Genomic DNA, 19,666 nt, shown 5'->3' on the forward strand with positions numbered 1-19,666 from the left:
GCTGAGCGGTTTTCACCACCCGTTGCAGTGCCTTCCTGTCAGCTGTGGTGCAGCTGCTGTACCATACCGTGAAGCAGGTGGTCAGGATGCTTTCGATGGTACAGCGGTAAAAGTTGGACAGGATCTAGGGGGACAGGTGAGCTTTCTTAAGCCTCCTCAGAAAGTAAAGGCGCTGCTGCGCCTTCTGATCATGCTGTTCAGATATTTTCAGCCTGAATTAAATTCAACAGGTCACGTGCACCGAGGCACAGTGAAAAGATGTTTTGCATGCTTTCCAACCAAGTCAGATACTATACATCGATACAATCACACCAAACTAAACTACAATATGTAGACCTACAGTGCAGAATACAGTTCTTAGCATTGTAGCACAACAGTTTCAGAGACAAAGTCTGCAATGTGATAAAAGTTGCAAATGAGCATGACAAGGACCATTCAAAAGCCTGATAACAGAGCTGAAGAAGCTGTTCCTGAGTCTGGTGGTGTGCTTTCTCAAGCTGCTGTATCATCTGCCTGACGGGGGTGAGACGCTTTACATTTGCTGAGGCATGAAGCAAAGAAACTCAAACGTTGAACATAATTGTAATTATTTCCAGGCATGAATTACTGGAGAGCGCTCGGCGGAAAGGCATGCCATTTGCACAGTGGGATGGAGCAACAGTAGTGTCATGGCTTGAGGTAAATGCCAATAGATTTTGGTCAACCGTGCACACAAAATCATCTGATGGTGAAAATTAAGCAGACAAATGTGTGCTGCTTCATATTTGTTTTGTGTCTCTCAATCTTCATTTACTTAGCCTCCAGTTTTCCAGTAATAATGCTAACTATGCATGTGATACAAGTGGCACTGTCTAGCTTCCTGAAAACTATATTCGATTTTTGGAAGTCCATGTTAAATGCATCTTTTTTTTCGAAACCACTGGAAGATTTTGATATTTTCTGAAATATTTGTGGCCGGAATATCAATAGCAAGAACTACTCCTCCCACTTGCAAGCAATCCCTTTGTTTGCTTTAAGTATCTATCCTTGATATTTCCTCTTCCACATTTAAACGTTGCTTCATGTTGTCGTAATCTGTAAACATGAAGACTCAAAGATATGTGTGCAATTTTATCTTTCATCTCTCTATGCACCTATTGTTTCCATCTCAGTTCGTCTTTCAAACATTGAGTTTTGTATTACTATAATTTTCTTCAGCTAAACATCGGAAAGACTGTAGCCATAGGCTTCAATTCTCAGTAGATTATCCGCACTCCCAATTAGAACTCATCTTCATCCCAGCCATATTCTCAGAGTGAATCATACGGGTGTCAGAGGTTATGGGGAGAAGACAGGAGAATGGCGTTAGGAGGGACATATAGATCAGCCATGAGTGATTGGTGGAGTAGACTTGATGGGCCGAATGACCTAATTCTGCTCCTATCATTATGATCTTATTTAGTTACTCAGTCAATGGTCAATGGTTTCTTTATTGGCACATGTATCAGGTCTAGTGAGATGCATTTCTTGCATACAGCTCAGCAAGACTATCCACGAGCATAAACTGAATCACCCCAGTTAGTACAGCATGTACAGAACAGCCCACCAAGTCCATATGTAAGAGGCACCATTTTGGCACCATTGTACAGTCCCAGCTGCAGATGGCCACAAAGGCCTGTTGCAGCCGTCGACTCCATTTTGGTCGTCCCACGATCCGATGTCCCATAGCCCCAATGTTTATTTCTGACTCCATATATTTACAAAGTGCAATTCATTGTTAATCATCTGCATTTCATATTAGGCCGACCACCACTGATGCCATTAATCACCTTACATAATGTTCAATTATTCAAATGTTTTCCTTGTTAGCCGACTATCGTCCATACTCCACAAACTTCCTTGAATGCTTGTTATTTTCTACCCTCTGTACCTTCGTACCTGAGATTAATAATTGGTATCCTTGTTTAAGTCCTTCAAAGAACTGCACCTTCCACACTTATAGCCATCTCCTTCCCCAGCCGAATAAAAATTCTGCTCTCACTACTAACTTTACAATCTTAGATTCCAATTGCAAGATTCTAACAATTTTTGCATAATCCCCCAGCTCCCTGCATTGACCATTGATCCCACATGCTGGAAATCCCTCCTAAATTATCCTCCATATCTCCACCTTATCTTTCTAGAAAACATTCCTTAAAACCAACTAATTGGCAACATTTTTGGTCAACCCACCTCTAATCAAAGAATCATAGAGTTATACAGTGTAGAAACAGGCCCTTCAGCCCAACTTGCCAACACCGACCAATATGTCCCAGCAACACTTGTTCCACCTGCCCGCGTTTGGTCCATATCCCTCCAAACCTAACCTATCCATGTACTTGTCTAACTGTTTCTAAAATGTTGGGATAGTCCCTGCTTTAACTACCTCCCCTGGCAGCTTGTTTCATACACCCACCACCCTTTGCGTGAAAAAGTCAAGCCCCTGTCCCACTTTCACGACCTAATTGGTTACCTCTGCCGAGTTTGCCCTTGACTCATACTCGCAGCATGGTCGCCACGAGGTCGTAGGAGGTTTTCATAACTCTTCCTCATGCTCGTGAGTGGTCTCCACGTACTTGTGGCCTCAAGTAGGTCGCAACGTTTTTTCCAGCCTGATAAAAAATGTCCATGAGTAAATAAAAAAAGGTCGGCATGGAATAAAATTATACTTTTTACTCGTAGGTAGGTCGTAGGTAGGTCGTGATGGTAGTCGTAGCTAGTCGTAGGTCGGTAACTGGCCTGAGAAAGAAAATGCAAACATGACATCATTTTATCATGTGATCATTTTCCACTTGTAGCTAGTCATAGTTGGTCTTAGGTGTGGAAGACTGAGGTTGAGGGGGGTCATAGGAGGTTGTAGACATAGTCGTAGGAGGTTGTAGACATAGTCGTAGGAGGTTGTAGACATAGTCGTAGGAGGTTGTAGGAGGTCTTTTACTTCGCCGAGTCAACACGACCTTGACATTTTTTTCATCTCGTCTAGGGTCGTCTGTGGATTAGGTCGTCCAACTGGGATATGCCCTTTACTCCTCTGATTTCTATTAAATCTTTTCCACTTCACCTTAAACCTATGTCCTCTAGTCCTCGATTCACCTACTCTGGGCAAGAGACTGTGCATCTAGCAAGAGACTCTGTGCATCTAATCCCTTATTTGCCATAAGCCTCTCTGCACCTTCATGCTTATGTCTTGCATTGCAAAAGTAAACAATTGCAATTTTTGTGATTTGCATTGCTCACCAGAAATGTGAAGGCTGCAGCAGTCATTCCAGTTTATAACATGGCACTTCTGAATGTCTCAGTTTACGTTGTATTGCTGGAGAGAGAACGTTTACATTTAGAAGTACTTGATGACATACATTAGAATGAAAGTGGAAATGCCACTGTTTGCCTCGGTTAAAGCCATGTTCTGCAGACATAAGTTAGAACATGTATAAAGAAAAGTTTTCAAAACACAGCTGGAATTGTTAGGTTTCTTGTCCAACAAGTTTCCTCAATTTCCAGTTGGTTAACTAAACCCTGTGGGACTGCAGTTCACAAAAGAGCAACTTAGCACTGCACCAGAAACTCAAGTAAACAGAATTATTGGATAGAAAGTCCTGGTTGCGAGTGCTGTTCTTGACAGCTGACTTCATGTTATTTGGTTTTACGCCCACATTTACCATGAAAATAATCTTCATCAAAGCCATCCACCAAGTTTTCATTGCCGGTTTGCAATAGAATAGAACAGGTTGTTTAAAGAAAGTCAAGCATTCGATCCAATTTGTGATCCCAGCTACAAAGACAGATGTATACAGCAATTTGTTCTTCCCCCGCACAATTAAAGCATGGAATAATCTCCACCCAACTATAGTTACCCAACCAGATGCAACTACATTTAAAGTAGCTCTTTCTTCCCAATAACCCTTTCTGGCTTAAGCCCTCCTTTCACCACCTCCAGTTTAAATTCCATTTGGAATATTTTGGAGGACCAAGAAACCAAGAACCAAAGGTGTTTTATTGTTATACGTCCCGAAATAGAACAATTAATTTCTTCCTTGCAGCAACAGCACAATAGGTTGTAAATGCAATACTCAATAAATAACAAAATAAACAAAAAGGAAAGAAAAGTTCAATAAATTAAAAAAAAAAACAACATAGTGGAAAAATAAAAGAAGAAGCCCAAGCAACCGAGTGCAACACAGGCAGTCCGTGGTTTAGTTGGAGCTTGGAGTGTTCTATTGATTAGTACGGGTGTCTGGGGTTATGGGCAGAAGGCAGGAGAGTGGGGTTAGGAGGGAGAGATAGATCAGCCATGATTGAATGGCGGAGTAGACTTGTTGGGCCAAATGGCCTAATTCTGTTTCTATCACTTATGACCTTATGATCTATAGCAGGATTGTCGTTGAAAACAAGCTGTTCCTGAAACTGGACGTTACAGGTTTCAGGCTCTCATATCTTCTTCCCAAAGGCAGAAGTGAAATGAGAGTGTGGCCAGGGTGGTGTGGGTCCTTGATGATGCTGGTTGCCTTTATCAGAGGCAGCACCTCTGAAAGATTATTTCGATGGTGGGGAGGTCAGTACCCATGATGGACCAGGCAGTGTTCACCACTTTTTGTAATCTCCTTGTTTCCTGGGCATTCAAGTCATCAAATCAGGCCACGATGCAACTAGTCGGTGTGCTCTCTACTGTACACCTGTAGATGTTCTAGAGGGTTTTCATTGACGTAGCGATGAAGGAAATGTGTGCCGCATTTATAAACGACAAGTAATTTTCATTTTCTGTGTTTGCTGTAATGCTGCCCAGCTGTGGGTGGGAATGCCAGCCTGGTACGTGGCAGCCTGCCGAGCCAATGTGAAGAGTGGTGCTATCATGTCGGCTTTGTCCGACACGGAGATACAGAGGGAGATCGGAATCAGCAATCCACTTCATCGACTCAAGCTGCGACTGGCCATACAAGAGATGGTGTCACTAACAAGTCCATCAGCTCCACCAACATCAAGAACGGTAAGATCATGGCGTTAAATGTGTTTTAAAAGTATTTGTGCAAGTACTTGGAAGTGTGCATGGATAAAATGAAGTGGGTTTAATTAAAAACTTCCTCAAATGGACAGGGATGTTAGGATTTAATCAAAAATGTCTATGCTCAAGGGCATAAGGAGAAGCAGCAAATAGGTGTGCTTTTGAGATTTGTAATGGTCGACTGGAGGTTAACAAATCCAACTGCTGCCCGATAAAATTTAACTAGCATTCCGTAACCTCCCATTTAGTATTATTGAATTGCTAATCTTTAGTGGAAGTATGCCTCAGTAATTAACCACATGAGACTGGAAAGCAATATACTACGATGATGTGGAAATGGTAATGATGAACTTTGCTGGGTTTCTCAATAAAGATTAAAACATTATTATTAATTAAAAAGTTATTAAAGTTTATTTATCCGTTAGGAACTTTGGTTAACAGTGCTGAATAGAACTGCTTGCACTGGGTTAGTGACAGTGGAGAAATGAAGACATTTGTTTGATAGAAAATGAAGATATATTAATAATGAACTCAAAGATGCCATGGATTTTTAGTTTGCCGTTACATAGAATTATTGAACGTAATACATCGCAGTGTTATATGGCAATGTCAAATAGAGCAAATATTTAAATTGTCAAGGAAATATAAATGCAACTGAGGAATCTGAAAGGTCAAGAAGTGAGTTTACTGATGACTTCGAAGGAGTGTCCAACTTTGCTGTCAGTCATGAAACAATCCAATGCAAGAACAAGAGGGTAACAATTAAATGAAAAATAATTATTTTAAAATGTATGACAATGGAGTGACTTTAAATCTTCAACACTCTTGGAACTATATTCAAAATGCTTTAAGGAGACGTAAATGTTTCTTAATTATCGATATGTATAGAGCTCGAATAATCCAATATTATAAGATGGATGGGTTATTTCTTAACCATTGGAAATAAAACTGAAAAACAATCCCAGTTGAAGTTTACAAATATAACAAAATGTTCTTAGTGGATTAGTGTTATTAGAAATTAGTCGAATGATCTCCTAGCTACATACACATCTTGGCAGGATGGTGTAAAGTGCTATATTAAGCTTGTGGTTCATGATCTCATCTTTCCATTGCAATAAATTTATAATGCACACAGGAGCTTAATATGCTTCTATTTGTAATACATTCAAACTCTTTATCTCTGTGTATTTATTAACACGAGAGAAGAAATATAAAGGATAGCTGATACTTGCAAATTAACAGGACACATTTGGACAGGTACATGGATAGGACAGGTTTTGAGAGATATGAGCCAAACACAGGCAGGTGGGACTAGTATAGATGGGACATGTTGGTTGGTGTGGGGAAGTTGGGCCGAAGGGCCTACTTCCAGGCTGCATGACTCTATGACCAGTAGTTTTAAAGGAGTCCATCCATTCTAAGATAAATGCTGAGTACTCAACTATGATTGAGTATCTAATCATCCTACAGTACTGTCTAATCAGATTATGTAGATAATAATAATAATGGATGGGATTTATATAGCGCCTTTCTAATACTCAAGGCGCTTTACATCGCATTATTCATTCACTCCTCAGTCACACTCGGTGGTGGTAAGCTACTTCTGTAGCCACAGCTGCCCTGGGGCAGACTGACGGAAGTGTGGCTGCCAATCTGCGCCTACGGCCCCTCCGACCACCACCAATCACTCACACACATTCACACACAGGCAAAGGTGGGTGAAGTGTCTTGCCCAAGGACACAACGACAGTATGCACTCCAAGCGGGATTCGAACCGGCTACCTTCCGGTTGCCAGCCGAACACTTAGCCCATTGTGCCATCTGTCGTCCCAGATAGAGGAATAGTTATAAAGACATAGGCATATGAGTCATATAGATGTGATGCCAATACAGCATCTCCGTGATCCATGGATTCTGAAGTCCACAGTGGTGTAAGGTTTGCTCTTTGGACAAGTCTGTACTGCCGAGCACAGCTGCCACAAGTAGTGCAGGCATGTGTTGTGGAACAGCATTTATTAGAGCATCGATCAACTGAAGCCTTTATGAGCCTAACTTTGAAAGTCACAGGTTATGGGGAGAAGGCAGGAGAATGGGGTTAGGAAGGAGAGGGAGATCAGCCATGATTGAATAGTGGTGTAGACTTGATGGGCCGAATGGCTTAATTCTACTCCTATCACTTATGATTATGATCTATATCAACTGAAGAAGGTGCATTTTTGAGCTGGTTTGTGTTATCAGTAGGTGGCACCTGTGCTCGACTATTATAGTTTCTTCTTAATGTTTTGCTCAATTATTTATCACATAGCGACCAGAAATACAAGTAAAAATAGTGTTTCCATTTGAAGGAAGAAGTGTAAATAGATTTTATAAAACTGACTGACTGTAGTCTTGCAGTCTAATTTAAGTTGAGAAAAGAAACAGACAGAAGAAGGAGCAGCTTTCACTTACGGAGTGATATATCGGGAGAGAGGTGAAGGCAGGCTTCAAAGGGGGGAGCTTCAACTGATATTATGCTCTCTATTCAGTAGTGTTGCAGAAAATGGAATTGTTTAAAATCATTTTTGCAAAAAAACGAACCTTATGGTACCCTCTAAGTAAGATCCAAGTTTCCTTTTCTTTTCAATGCAGAAAGTTCTGACGGCATTTTAATCTGTTACACCTAGCTTTTTGTGTGATTGATGAAGGTTTTCTCATTCCTGTCAATCTGGATGTACAAAACAAACCCAATAAATTGCTTATGATCTCTCTGAAGAAGGGTCTCGACCCGAAATGTCATCCATTCCTTCTCTCCAGAGATGCTGCCTGTCCCGCTGGGTTACTCCAGCATTTTGTGACCATCTTCAATTTAAACCAGCTTCTGGATTTCTATCCTACACCCATAAATTACTTGTTTTACCAAATTGCTTCGGTGCTGCCGTGGTGGTTTTGGAGCTGTGGACAAATGCTTTAAGGGGATAAAGTTAATAGATCTGAATGCATCATTCGAGGTCTGGTGACATTGCTTCTTCTGGGGTTAGATCGTGAAGGATTCTCACTGTTGAAATCTGCAGTCCAAATTCTCGATTTTTGTGTCTAAATGCACAAGGGACATAGTGTGAATGGGTCCCCAAAATGCTTTATCTGCATAGATGTGGTATTTATTATGGTAGTGACCATGTGTGGGAAGTGTGTTTTCAATGACCTATCTCTTGCTTTACTTCATCCTTTTATGTAATGCTTTTCTCCTCTAAACTGCTTACTGGACTGTCCTTGTGCTGTTTGGGCCTTTCACATAGTCCTCTGGAAATGTCTGGGTGACTCATGAGGAAATGGAAAACCTGGCGGCATCAACAAAGACGGTTAGTCTATCCCTATCCAACCTCGATGCACCATGTTGAATATATGTGTCTCTGTGATCATTTTCATTTAATTCTATTTCAAACTCTTATCCTTTATCTAATTGACATGTTAACACCAGCAAATGACGAATGAATGCTTCTTGCTAACAGGCACTTTAATTGTTTTATGATGATGCATCTTCTTCCATTTGTGAAGAACTTTGTGAGTTGAATATCCTGATATTCATAGTGAGAGCATATTGAATTTTAGAAACATAGAAAGCATCACTGATTGAATGAACATAGTGTATTGATGGAGGTTTGTGTCGGTGTGTGAAAGTCAAATGTTTTCCAAATAGAGTGAAACATTTTATTAAAAGCATCATCCATAATTATTGGTTGAGGAATAGAGTTTGACGAAGCTAGAGAGATAGTCATCTGCCATTTATCATGTAGAAACATAGAAATGTAATGGTGCAGGAACCTGGTACAATATATAGAGAAACATTTAACAACTCCACAAGCAAACATCATTGAGTCAACTACATCTCCAGTTTGTCCATAAATAAAATGAATTGAATTGTTCAACATGAACATCTGCTTAATAATCATTTGTATTAAGTTGCCAAATATATTGGGCACTATATATCTTTCACTTTACTGTTCAGATAATCACAGTTACCCCTTTTGTGTCAATAGATAGCCAAGAATTTAGGAATGAATCTAGCCCTGGATAATGCCTTACAACATTACAATGAGTCACAGAGTTACACAACATGGTGAAAGGACATTTGGCCCGCCACAGTGGTCATTCATCCATATTAATCCTATCTTCCAGAACTTGGTCTGTAGCCTTCTAGACCAGGGTAGTACAATATGCTCATCTCGACAACTAAATGCTGTCAGTGACTGCTTCGATCACTATCTCAGACTGTGTATTCCAGGAACTCATTCTCTGGATGAAAAAGGTCAAAGTCTCTTACCACTTACTCTGAATCTGTATCCTCTAGTTATATCAACCTCTTATTAGGGAAACGGATTTTACAGTCTATCCCATCTATACCCTCATGATTTGTATATATCTCAATCACGTCTCCTCTTAACATCCTCCACTTCAGTCTCTCCTCATAACTGAAAGGCAACATCTTGGTGAAACTCCTCTGCATCCTCTCCTGTGCCACCACATCCATCCAATCTGCTCATTATAAAGGTGATCTCAGCTTCACTGTAAACCCCGATGATAGGCTGCCAGCCTGTTGCCTATCAGTCAAGGTGGGCAGGTATAGGAAACTGGATTGTTATGTTATAGATGCTTTTGTGAAATTAGGAGTTAAAGTGTTCATAAATTCATAAGTGATAGGAGCAGAATCAGGCCATTCAAGTCTACTACACCATTCAATCTTGGCTGATATATCGAAGATAGACACAAAATGCTAGAGTAACTCAGCGGGACAGGCAGCATCTCTGGATAGAAGGAATGGGTGAAGTTTTGGGTCGAGACTCTTCTTCAGGTCTGAACCCATTCCTTCCTTCAGAAGGAACCCACTGCTTCTTTCCAGAGATGCTTCCCTATTGTAATGTTGTAACCCATTGAGTTACTCCAGCATTTTGTGTCGATCTTCGGTATAAACTAGCATCTGCAGTTCCTTCCTACACACGGCTGATATATATCTCCCTCTTAACCCCATTCTCCTGTTCTCCCCATAACACCTGACACCCGTACTAATCAAGTGTGTTGCAGTGGCAGGGTGAAAGTATGTGTACTCTGTATCAGACTCAAGCATCTATTTTAATTAGGTGTTATTGCTGACAACACTATTGATTGTTCTAGGTCATTACCTAAATGACCGCAATTAAATAATTTAAAATGATTTTTGTTCAAAACAAGATGGAAATGGAACTTTTCACGCCAGGCATTCTGTGCTTGTAACTTTTCATCGTGGCTTTCTGCACACCACTTAGTTCTTTGGAACTGTAATTTATTTTACTGTAATTACATGTAATTGTACTACTTGCTCTGCATATTCATTTGCAGGCTCGGTGTTTTCTTGTGTATAAATGTTATAGATTAAAGATATGAAGGGGCATTTACAGTGAGTGTTACATTAAACAAAGTGTCTGATTCTTAACTATGCAGATTTCCATAACAGAAAGTCATTGAATATATTCAGGCAACATAACCTATCATAGTTTTTGAGTTTCACACATATAACACATAGTAAATCGAAATTTTTTCAGACTGAAGAAGGATCTCGATCCGAAAGGTCACCCATTCCTTCTCTCCTGCTGAATTACCAGCATTTGGTGTCTAGCTTCTGCTTATGTTGCCTGAGTAAGGGTCTCTGTTGTAAACCTGGCTGTGCTGCTGAATCAGATTACTCTTAACACTATAAATTTAACTGCAATTAAGTGAACTTCCTTTGAAATTATCAAAGTACTTTTTAATAAGTTAGACTGTATATAGTTAAATATTTTGTCCAGTTGAATAGTTTTAAACTATGGAGATCTCGCTGTGTACTGTTAAACAATTCACCGCTACTTTCTGCTTTCTGTTCCTTACACCTTTTGTTATCCACTATTTTAACCACATGTATTTCAGTTTTACAAAATTTGGACAAGTACATGGATCGGCATGGTGTCGAGGGATATGGGGCAAACGCGGACTGGGAGGACTAGTGTAGATGGGGCATCTTGGTCGACATTGGAAAGTTGGGCCGAAGGCAATAACGTATTATCTTCTTCCCTCCTATTCTCCTGCGGTCAGGACAGTCGAACCCTCCACAGTCGGGGCGATGGAAGCTCCCACAGCCGGCGATGGAAGCTCCCATGCCGGGGCGATGGTAGCTCCCACGATTGGGGCGGTCGTAGCTCCTGCGGTTGGTTGGAGCTCCCGAAGTCGATCCCCGTGCCAGCTCCACGATGTTAGGGCGCAGTGCTGACGGAGATACGATACGGAAAAAGTTGCGTCTCCGTCGAGGAAAGAGATTTTAAAAAGTTCCCTCCCCCCATCCCCCACATAGCACAAAACTAAGATAAACCAAAACATACATTTAACAACAGACTAAAAACAACAAAAGAAGAAAAGAACGAGACAGACTGTTGGCGAGGCTGCCGTCGCACGGCACCACCCGTACAACGCCATTGGATGCAGTTTTTGGGTTGTGTTTCTTCCAGTCACTGTCTACTATGTGTTCAGACGATGCACCTTCATTGTGATAAGATTTGAATAACTCGCATTCCTCGAAGACTAGGTGATCTGTTAAGCGAAAAGTGCTGTCATAATGTTCTAACCTAGGAATGTAGGTATTTTTGATTGAACTAATCAGATTCTTCTTTTCTGTTAATGCTTTCACTAACTTCTAACTTGCTAACCTATTAGGAGAATGTGGAGGGCAGTTGGGCTCAGGTGAGTGTACTGAATATATTTGAAAATTTCAAATTTCATTTGTAGCTATTATCTTGTATGATAAGCAAAGCCTTCTTAGCTGTCGCTTTGTCCTTTCAGTATCCTGACAATGCCATCGCCCAGCACCCCCTCATCACCCTCGTCCCCAACTGCAAGATCCCAAACTCAGATCTTCTGAGCACCAACACCAGCTACAACCTGAAGTGAATCTCATACCCTCCGGGTCTTGAAGTATTTAAATACATGGAGCCCAAGTACACAGCACAATTTTGGAAGCCTTTCCAATTCATTTAATTTGCAAAATACAATTGTCAAACAAAGAGGGATAAAAAGAAAGTCACTTATATTTGAGGAGGTTTTATACTTCGCCATACGTCCAGTTTCCCTCTCCCCTCACTCTCAGTCTGAAGAAGGGTCTCGACCCGAAAAATCTTCTATTTCTTTTCTCCATAGAAGCTACCTGATCCACAGGGTGGATTTTGTGTCTATCTTCGATGTAGACCAGCATCTGCAGTTCCTTCCTACACACTTATATTTATACCTGGCTTCTACTGGATATTTAAGTTGTCAGGCTGACAAGGATGAAATATTACACTTTGATCGTAAATATATAGAACATCTTGCTGACAGTCAGTGTCAAACTTTAAAGATGAAGGAGGGTGATTGGGTTATTGCTTCCTAGCTCGAATCTATGGATCAATCTTCAGAGAACACCTACGGCAGAGATGGAACAGCAGAATGAGAGAGGCAGATGTGGCCTGTACCTCCCTCCCCCACTCTGCCCCACTCCCCCCTCTCTCACCCCCTCCTCTCTCTCTCCCTTCCCCCCTCCTCTCTCTCCCCCCCTGCCCCCCTCCTCCCATCCCCCTCTCTCACCCTCACTCCCACTCCCCCCCCCCGTGTGTGTGGGGGGTGGTTAGTGTGTGTGTGACTCCGTAGGCCCCCCCCCCCCCCTGCGCGTTGAGGTGACGGGACCCAACGGGTCCCTCTTGGTCGAGTAAAGATATAAAAGTAGAATAAGCAAGAAAACATACACATAAGCGCAAGCATGCACGCACACACACAGATCACTAGAAGAACTCAACAGGTGAAGTAGTATTTTGAGGAGACAAAAGGTATAAATTGACATATTAGCATGTCAAGACCCTGCATCTGAACTATGTTGTTCATAGTTCTGATATGTTGTTAGGTCTCAAACTAAAATATCGACTTACACCTTTTGCCTCCACAGATGCTACTTGACCCACTGAGTTCTTCCAGCTTTCAGTTTTTCCAGAATCCAGCATCTGCAGCTCCTTAAGCCTTCATACATAGATCAGGTCTATTACCAATGATCTCTGAATGTTTTGTATAGTGGTGCAGGGTCAACACAGTGGTAGAGTTTCTGCCTTACAGTGCCAGTGACCCGGGCTCATTCATGACTCTGGGTGCTGTCTGTACAGAGTTTGTACGTTCTCCCTTTGACCACATGGGTTTCTCTGCGTGCACCAGTTTCCTTCCACACTCCAAAGACGTACCGGTTTGTAGGTTAATTGGCTTTGGTAAAAATTGTAAATTGTCCCTCTATGTAGGATAGTGCTAATATACGCGGTTATCACTGGTCAGCACCGGCACGATGCGCCGAAGGGATTCCACACTAAAGTACAACATTGCCTACTGTAACTATTGCACTAACATCTTAACTGAAGGAGCAAAGCTTCAAATGCTCGAGCCTTACCTTAATAAAATGTTGCATGAAAACTTTGGAGGAAATCCAAAAAGATGAGAGCCTGGCTTTCAGACTGAATTGATTTGCTCGCAGTGAGTCCTCTAATCTGCCTGTCTGATGCATTTAGATTTCATTTTTGACTAAAGCCAATAGACGTTACTACACGTGAGTTACCATTATCATGGCAGTGCTTTTCAATTCTACCAGAAATATTCACTTATTGGTTTTATTAAATTTAAAGGCATCCACATTTTTTCGAGATGGCAAGCTAATGTCTATTTTCGGTTGGTGGTTTGAAGCATGGTTGCAATTTTTAACCAATTAATTGCATGTAGATTTAAAGTCACAGCTCAAGCCCTCCCGGTTCAAGTGTGTGTAGATGGTCTTAATATGTCATGAAACGGTAGCGTTGTTAGGATAATCCTCTATATTGGCAAATGCTAAATGCTCCTATGTGCTTGCTCAAATAAAAGGTATATTTCTCGTAAACATTTCCCGAGAAGAATTTTGAATTATGATCATTTTAGAGAAACGTGAGATATCTGGAGGCTGGCTGTTTCCGAAACCTGCCTGCAAATGGATACTTGAACCAGAATCCTTCCTGGGTTTGATTACTTTTTTAATGTATTGTTTTCAATAATTTGAAAATGTGAATTATGTCGGTGAGTGAGAGGAGTCAGCCACCAATCTCAGTTGCAAACCCCAATATAACTGTGCCATATGTGACCGCCACTGTACTGTGCCTCTTCCCAGACTCTGGCTTATGGAGATATGAATCACGAGTGGATTGGTAATGAATGGCTGCCCAGCCTTGGATTGCCCCAATATCGCAGCTATTTCATGGAGTGTTTGGTGGATGCTCGGATGCTTGACCATTTGACCAAGAAAGACCTGCGAATGCATCTGAAGATGGTTGACAGCTTTCATCGGTGAGTTGTTGTGCTTTGCTGTGTCATTGGTAGTTTATTCATTTGAAGAAGCCTCACTCATGCAGTCATAACTGCACAGAAACAGGTCCTTCAACATGTTGATGTTCTCTGAATTTTGACACAAGTGTCTGAAGGAAGTGTATGTAGGAAGATAAAAAGATCTTGTAAAATGACGTATTGACTTTGGGGTCTTGAACTTCAATTTCATGTAAGTGCCAACTGGTCATTCCAATCTTAATGGCATTTGAAGTAGATTATTTTTGACACTGTATGAGGGGGGCAATGAGATGAACCGCTATCTTCTGACAGCCTTCCGGACTGTCTGCTACTTCTTTAATGTTAGTTTCATCATCAAACTTACTCATCGACCCATCTACATTTGCGTCTAGTTCATGTACTTGTACTAGGCCCCTCTGTTCTTCAACACTCCCCGGGTACCTATGATTCACTGTGAAAATCCTATCCTTTTATTGAAATAATATTTTCATAATTTGCAATATAGATTAGTGCCCAATAATAATATCCGATTTCAAAAAGTGATTGTGCTTGGAAATTCATACAGTAGGTCATGTGCGAACATAAACCATACTATTGCCTTAGATCTGCATTGCAGCTAAAGAGTCATGTTGTTCTTTCACTGTATTCAATGGTTAAAAGTTAAATGAAATGTTACTTTTTAAATTAATTGATTTGTGCACTCCGATGCCAGGAGTATATTTATCCTAGTAAATGAAGATTTTATTGCTAGCTACGTGGATGACTATGGTATGTTCTAGCTAAAGATTTACCTCTGAAGTACAGTTCATGTGAGACTGCCAACAGCACAAGATCCCACCTAGTCTTTTAGTTTAGAGATACAGCTTGGAAGCTGCCCCATCAGCCCACCGAGTCAACTCAGAGCATCGATCACCCGTTCTATGTTATCCCACTGCCTACTCACTGGAGACAGATTACAGAGCCCAATTAACCTACACACCTGCACGTCTTTGGGATATGGGAGTAAACCAAAGCACACGGAGGAAACCCACACATTGACAGGGAGAACGTGCAAACTCCACATAGACTGAACCCGAGGTCAGGATGGAACCTGGGTCTCTGGAGTGTGAGACAGCAGCTCTACCAGCTGCACCACTGTGCCACCCGATCTAATTAAAAAAATTCTACCTCTAATAACTTTGCACTTCTTCACATCTACCTTAGAGTGTGTCAGTCTAGATTGTCTCCTAACATTTCTTCAGAATTGCTTGAACCTACAAGTTTTTGGCTGAAGGGTGAACTAGTTGTCACAGAACCAAGATTATTAATCAAGGGGCTGTTTATCTGTATTACTGAATGATGTATGTCTTTGTTCCCAGCACTTGTTTACATTATGGTATAATGTGTCTGAAGAGACTAAACTATGACAGAAAGGATCTCGAGCGGAGGAGAGAAGAGAGTCAACATGAAATTAAAGGTTAGTTTGTAAGAAATATTAGTCTCCCTGTTGAACGGAAACTGTATTAGTTTAGTTTTCTCTATCTTTTATTCTACAAGTATGTGCTGCTGCTTTTTTCTCTATACTATTCCCTTCCGATCACTTCCATATACTGATGAAGATGAATCCTGTTTTATTATGGTGCATAATAATTGACCGTTTATTATTACTCAAAGATTGACCAGCAGATCCTACGTGAAGTAGGGTGGGTGCAAAGGAATTGTTTATCCCTGCATTCCTTTGTCCTTTGACACAAGGCTGATAAATTATCAAGAACCTGACCGAACTGATCACTTTGGACTTGAAGGACACTTCAGCATTCTCGTCCTTCTAATGGTGTTATAGTCACTGGATGGAATTGTACTTTTTGAAGATCATTTGGCTCAATTATTTTGTAGGAAACTGAGCCACCAGTTTGTTTTTGGGCAGGAAAGATTTGCAAATTGTTGCTTTAAGTCTTCAGGTGCATGGTGTCATTTTGATTTTTCTTTGTTGATTGCTTTGTATTTGAAATGAAATGAAATGTGATACGGATGATGAAGACGTATAGGCATGCACCACATTCACACATGTACACATGTAACTGCTTTCCATTGAATGGACTGTTTGAATGGTAGATAGCAAAAAATCAAGTTGCACATGCACCCGCACACACATGCACAAATATGCTTGAGTATATTTAATGTACATACCACCAAATCCTAGCCATTGACTTGTTATCTCTGGATCTGCACATGTGAGATCAGCCATGCTTATGAATTGGTCTCAGCTAAGGTCAACTATGGAGGATCAAAAGGAAAATACATTGCTGAGCTGTCTTTTCAGAATCTTCCTTTTATACATACAGCCACTTAAAAAAAAAAGATTTATATTAAAGAGATCATGCAGAAACAGGCCCTTTGTCCCACCGAGTCCATGCCAACCCACGATCATTAACACTATCCTACACACAAGAACCAATCTACAATTTTATTTTACCAAAGCCAATTAACCTACAAATCTGTACGCGGGAGTTTGGGAAGAAACCAGATCATCTCTAGAAAACCCACACGGTCACGGGGAGAACGTACAAACTCGTAAAGGCAGCACCCGTAGTCAGGATGGAACTTGGTTTCTAGTGCTGCATGTCAGCAGCCCTACTGCTGTACCACTGTGTTGCTCCATTCCATTCAAATCAGTAATTTGGTGCCGCTTAATGCAGCTGTATATTGGGATCTCTAGTGCACATCAATTGTAATGATCAATGGGTCGTATAACCATTCTACCAACTATATTTCGATCAGAGAACTGTCTTGGTACACTCGGAACTTTTGACTTTTGCTTTGTTTTGCACTATGTTGTTTTTTTTATTTTTTGAACTTTTTGGGCTCATTTTATGACTATGTTATCAATCGTGTATTGTGTTTACAGACTTGTTATGCTGCTGTAAGTAAGACTATCATTGTTCCATTTCAGTACCTGTGACAATTAAACACTCTTGGCTTGACCTTCAAATTTAATTAATTGGAAGAACATAGTGGAATAATAGGTTTTGCAACATTGCTTACAGTTTGACAAATTCCTTGCACATATTAAAAAAATGTGACTTGGGTCACGCAGAAACCATGGAATTTGTGAAGTTCCTCCATTTGTGCTGATGAGTCTTTTACATCTTTAATAGCACAGTTAAATTATTGTCACTGGGTGAACTGTTACATTAGAGGAACCACGGTTAATATTTTGACTCAATTTGAGTGCCATATCAAGCCATCTGAAATAGATTCAGCTGGTCTATGTTCGTGCAGAAACCTAAAACAGATCTCCATAGGTGCGTAACATGTTTTTTTTCTATAAAAGTAATTTTAATTAAAGCTTCTTTGAAATGCAGAGAAGAAGTATTTGTGCTCCCGTTGAATGTTTTTTTTTTCTATCTTGCTATCTGTGGCATCTGATGCTAGTTTTTGGCTTACATGTCCAAATAGAGGAATTATTCTACTACGCTGTCTTTTGAGCCACCGCTTCATCTGATTTATACTGTTGTGTTGCTGAACTAAATTTCTTAGATTAGTCTGAAACAAGCCTCAGTGAAGCTGTTCCCATATGTATTTTTCTGTTGTACTGAATGCACACAAACAGCCATAAGAAGTGCATGTAATATGGCTGTTTCCAGAATTGAAATGATTGCCCCTAAAACAAATCTTGGATGGTGCAACTAACATATCTTTCAATATGAATCAATTACCTGTGTTTGACTTTGGCCTAGATGTGTTGGTGTGGACTAATGACCAAGTCACTCACTGGGTACAATCTATTGGACTTCGCGAATATGCAAACAACATTGTTGAAAGTGGAGTACACGGAGCCTTGGTAGCCCTCGATGAAAATTTTGATTACAACAGTCTGGCATTACTATTACAAATTCCCACACAAAATACTCAGGTAACCTCCACGTTGATGTCTTGCTTTCCTGAAATTGAGTAATTCAACTGAAAATTTAACGTTGATCTTTAACTCTCTTATAGGCAAGGCAGGTCTTAGAACGTGAATTCAACAACCTGTTGGCCTTGGGGACAGAGCGGAAATTGGACGACGTGAGTATCGGATTCATTCAGACTTCCGCAGCGGGAAAGTTAGATATCATGATTTTTCCGTGTTGCTCGTGAGCTAGTTTGTGAAGGTTGAGGCCAGCTATTTCCCACTTTTCATCTAGCCTACTAGACCAAGTTCCCTCCGTCTCCTTTTTACTTTGGCCCTGAACTTTCATTGCACATCTCTCTTCGATCTCTCTCTCTATAACTTTCTTCTCCATGTACTCCACCTCTTGGTTCTTTACTCACATAAAATTGTCAATTATCCAACTTTGTTATAGCTGAAATTGGTTGTCTTGGGTCCAAACAACTTCTTCTTTAAATCTTTGTCTTTTAAATCTCTCCTCCTTTCTCAAATAAAACACTAACATTAACTCCTTGGAAACTGCCATTTTATCTTCATTATTTATTTCTGCCTTGTTGGTTGTAACCCTGTTTTATAGCATAGGGAGGAATCAATGCCATTTTTTTCTTGTGTATAATAATATCAAATTGCAGATATACAAAAAATGTGCACTTTAAACTTACTTAGGCCAAATGAAATTACATGTATTAATTCCTCTGTTAGTGTTAATTTTTCAAACAAATCTGGTTAATCTGTGTTAGCAAACTTCAGCTTTTAAGATTACACTAGAAATTGCAGATGTAGGAAACTGGAACACTGGTCAAGCAGCATCAGAATTAATGCAAGGTCTCAACCTCAAATGTTGACCATCCCTTTGAATTCACGGATGCTGCTTGATCCATTGAGTTCTTCCAACAATTTATCTTTTGATTCAGATATTAAGGAGAATGATAAGAGTCAATCTGTTTAGAAATCTGAATTTCTATTTGATTTATGCTTTCATCTAGTGATGTAGAATGGACTGGTGCACTTAAGTAGAATTGTTGAATAGAAATCTGTCTAAAATGGTAACAATTTCACGGTTGTGATGGGAAAGAAAATGCAATAGGCATTATGGTGACGGAAAACCTTAAAGACAGGGTTTCTATCCTGAAAATGACAAATGTGTTTCTGAATTTGATATATAAAATAATTTAAAACCAACGGTGGCAGCACGTTGGTGAATCAGTTGCAGTCATCTTCAGACACATGCTGAGTACATGATCTGCCTCAACTTCTTCTTGAGGCAAACGTTCCCACAGAGACTAGTATTCCACCACTCCCCAGAGAGTCGTCTGTACTGGCAATGGACTAAAAAATCCATTGTTCAATTGGCAGTGCATGTGACAATTAAACACTCACCA

The 19,666-nt window shown here is 40.5% G+C and overlaps 1 protein-coding gene across 11 annotated transcripts in view; it reads left to right on the forward strand.

The window, feature by feature from the left end:
- ppfia4 (PTPRF interacting protein alpha 4) overlaps window positions 1–19,666 on the forward strand; it is a 551,689-nt gene that overhangs the window by 522,476 nt on the left and 9,547 nt on the right. For 5 of the 11 annotated variants that reach the window (XM_033042432.1, XM_033042428.1, XM_033042431.1 and 2 more), the window contains 8 exons: window positions 597–678; window positions 4,802–5,002; window positions 8,293–8,355; window positions 11,714–11,740; window positions 14,202–14,377; window positions 15,733–15,830; window positions 18,094–18,269; window positions 18,353–18,421. In XM_033042432.1, the coding sequence (XP_032898323.1) occupies window positions 597–678; window positions 4,802–5,002; window positions 8,293–8,355; window positions 11,714–11,740; window positions 14,202–14,377; window positions 15,733–15,830; window positions 18,094–18,269; window positions 18,353–18,421 (892 nt within the window). The remainder of the gene's footprint in view (window positions 1–596; window positions 679–4,801; window positions 5,003–8,292; window positions 8,356–11,713; window positions 11,741–14,201; window positions 14,378–15,732; window positions 15,831–18,093; window positions 18,270–18,352; window positions 18,422–19,666) is intronic. The other 6 variants (XM_033042435.1, XM_033042436.1, XM_033042439.1 and 3 more) reach the window with 2 other exon arrangements.

Source organism: Amblyraja radiata, chromosome 24 (genome assembly GCF_010909765.2).
Source record: "Amblyraja radiata isolate CabotCenter1 chromosome 24, sAmbRad1.1.pri, whole genome shotgun sequence".
NCBI classification, from domain to species: Eukaryota; Metazoa; Chordata; class Chondrichthyes; order Rajiformes; family Rajidae; genus Amblyraja; species Amblyraja radiata.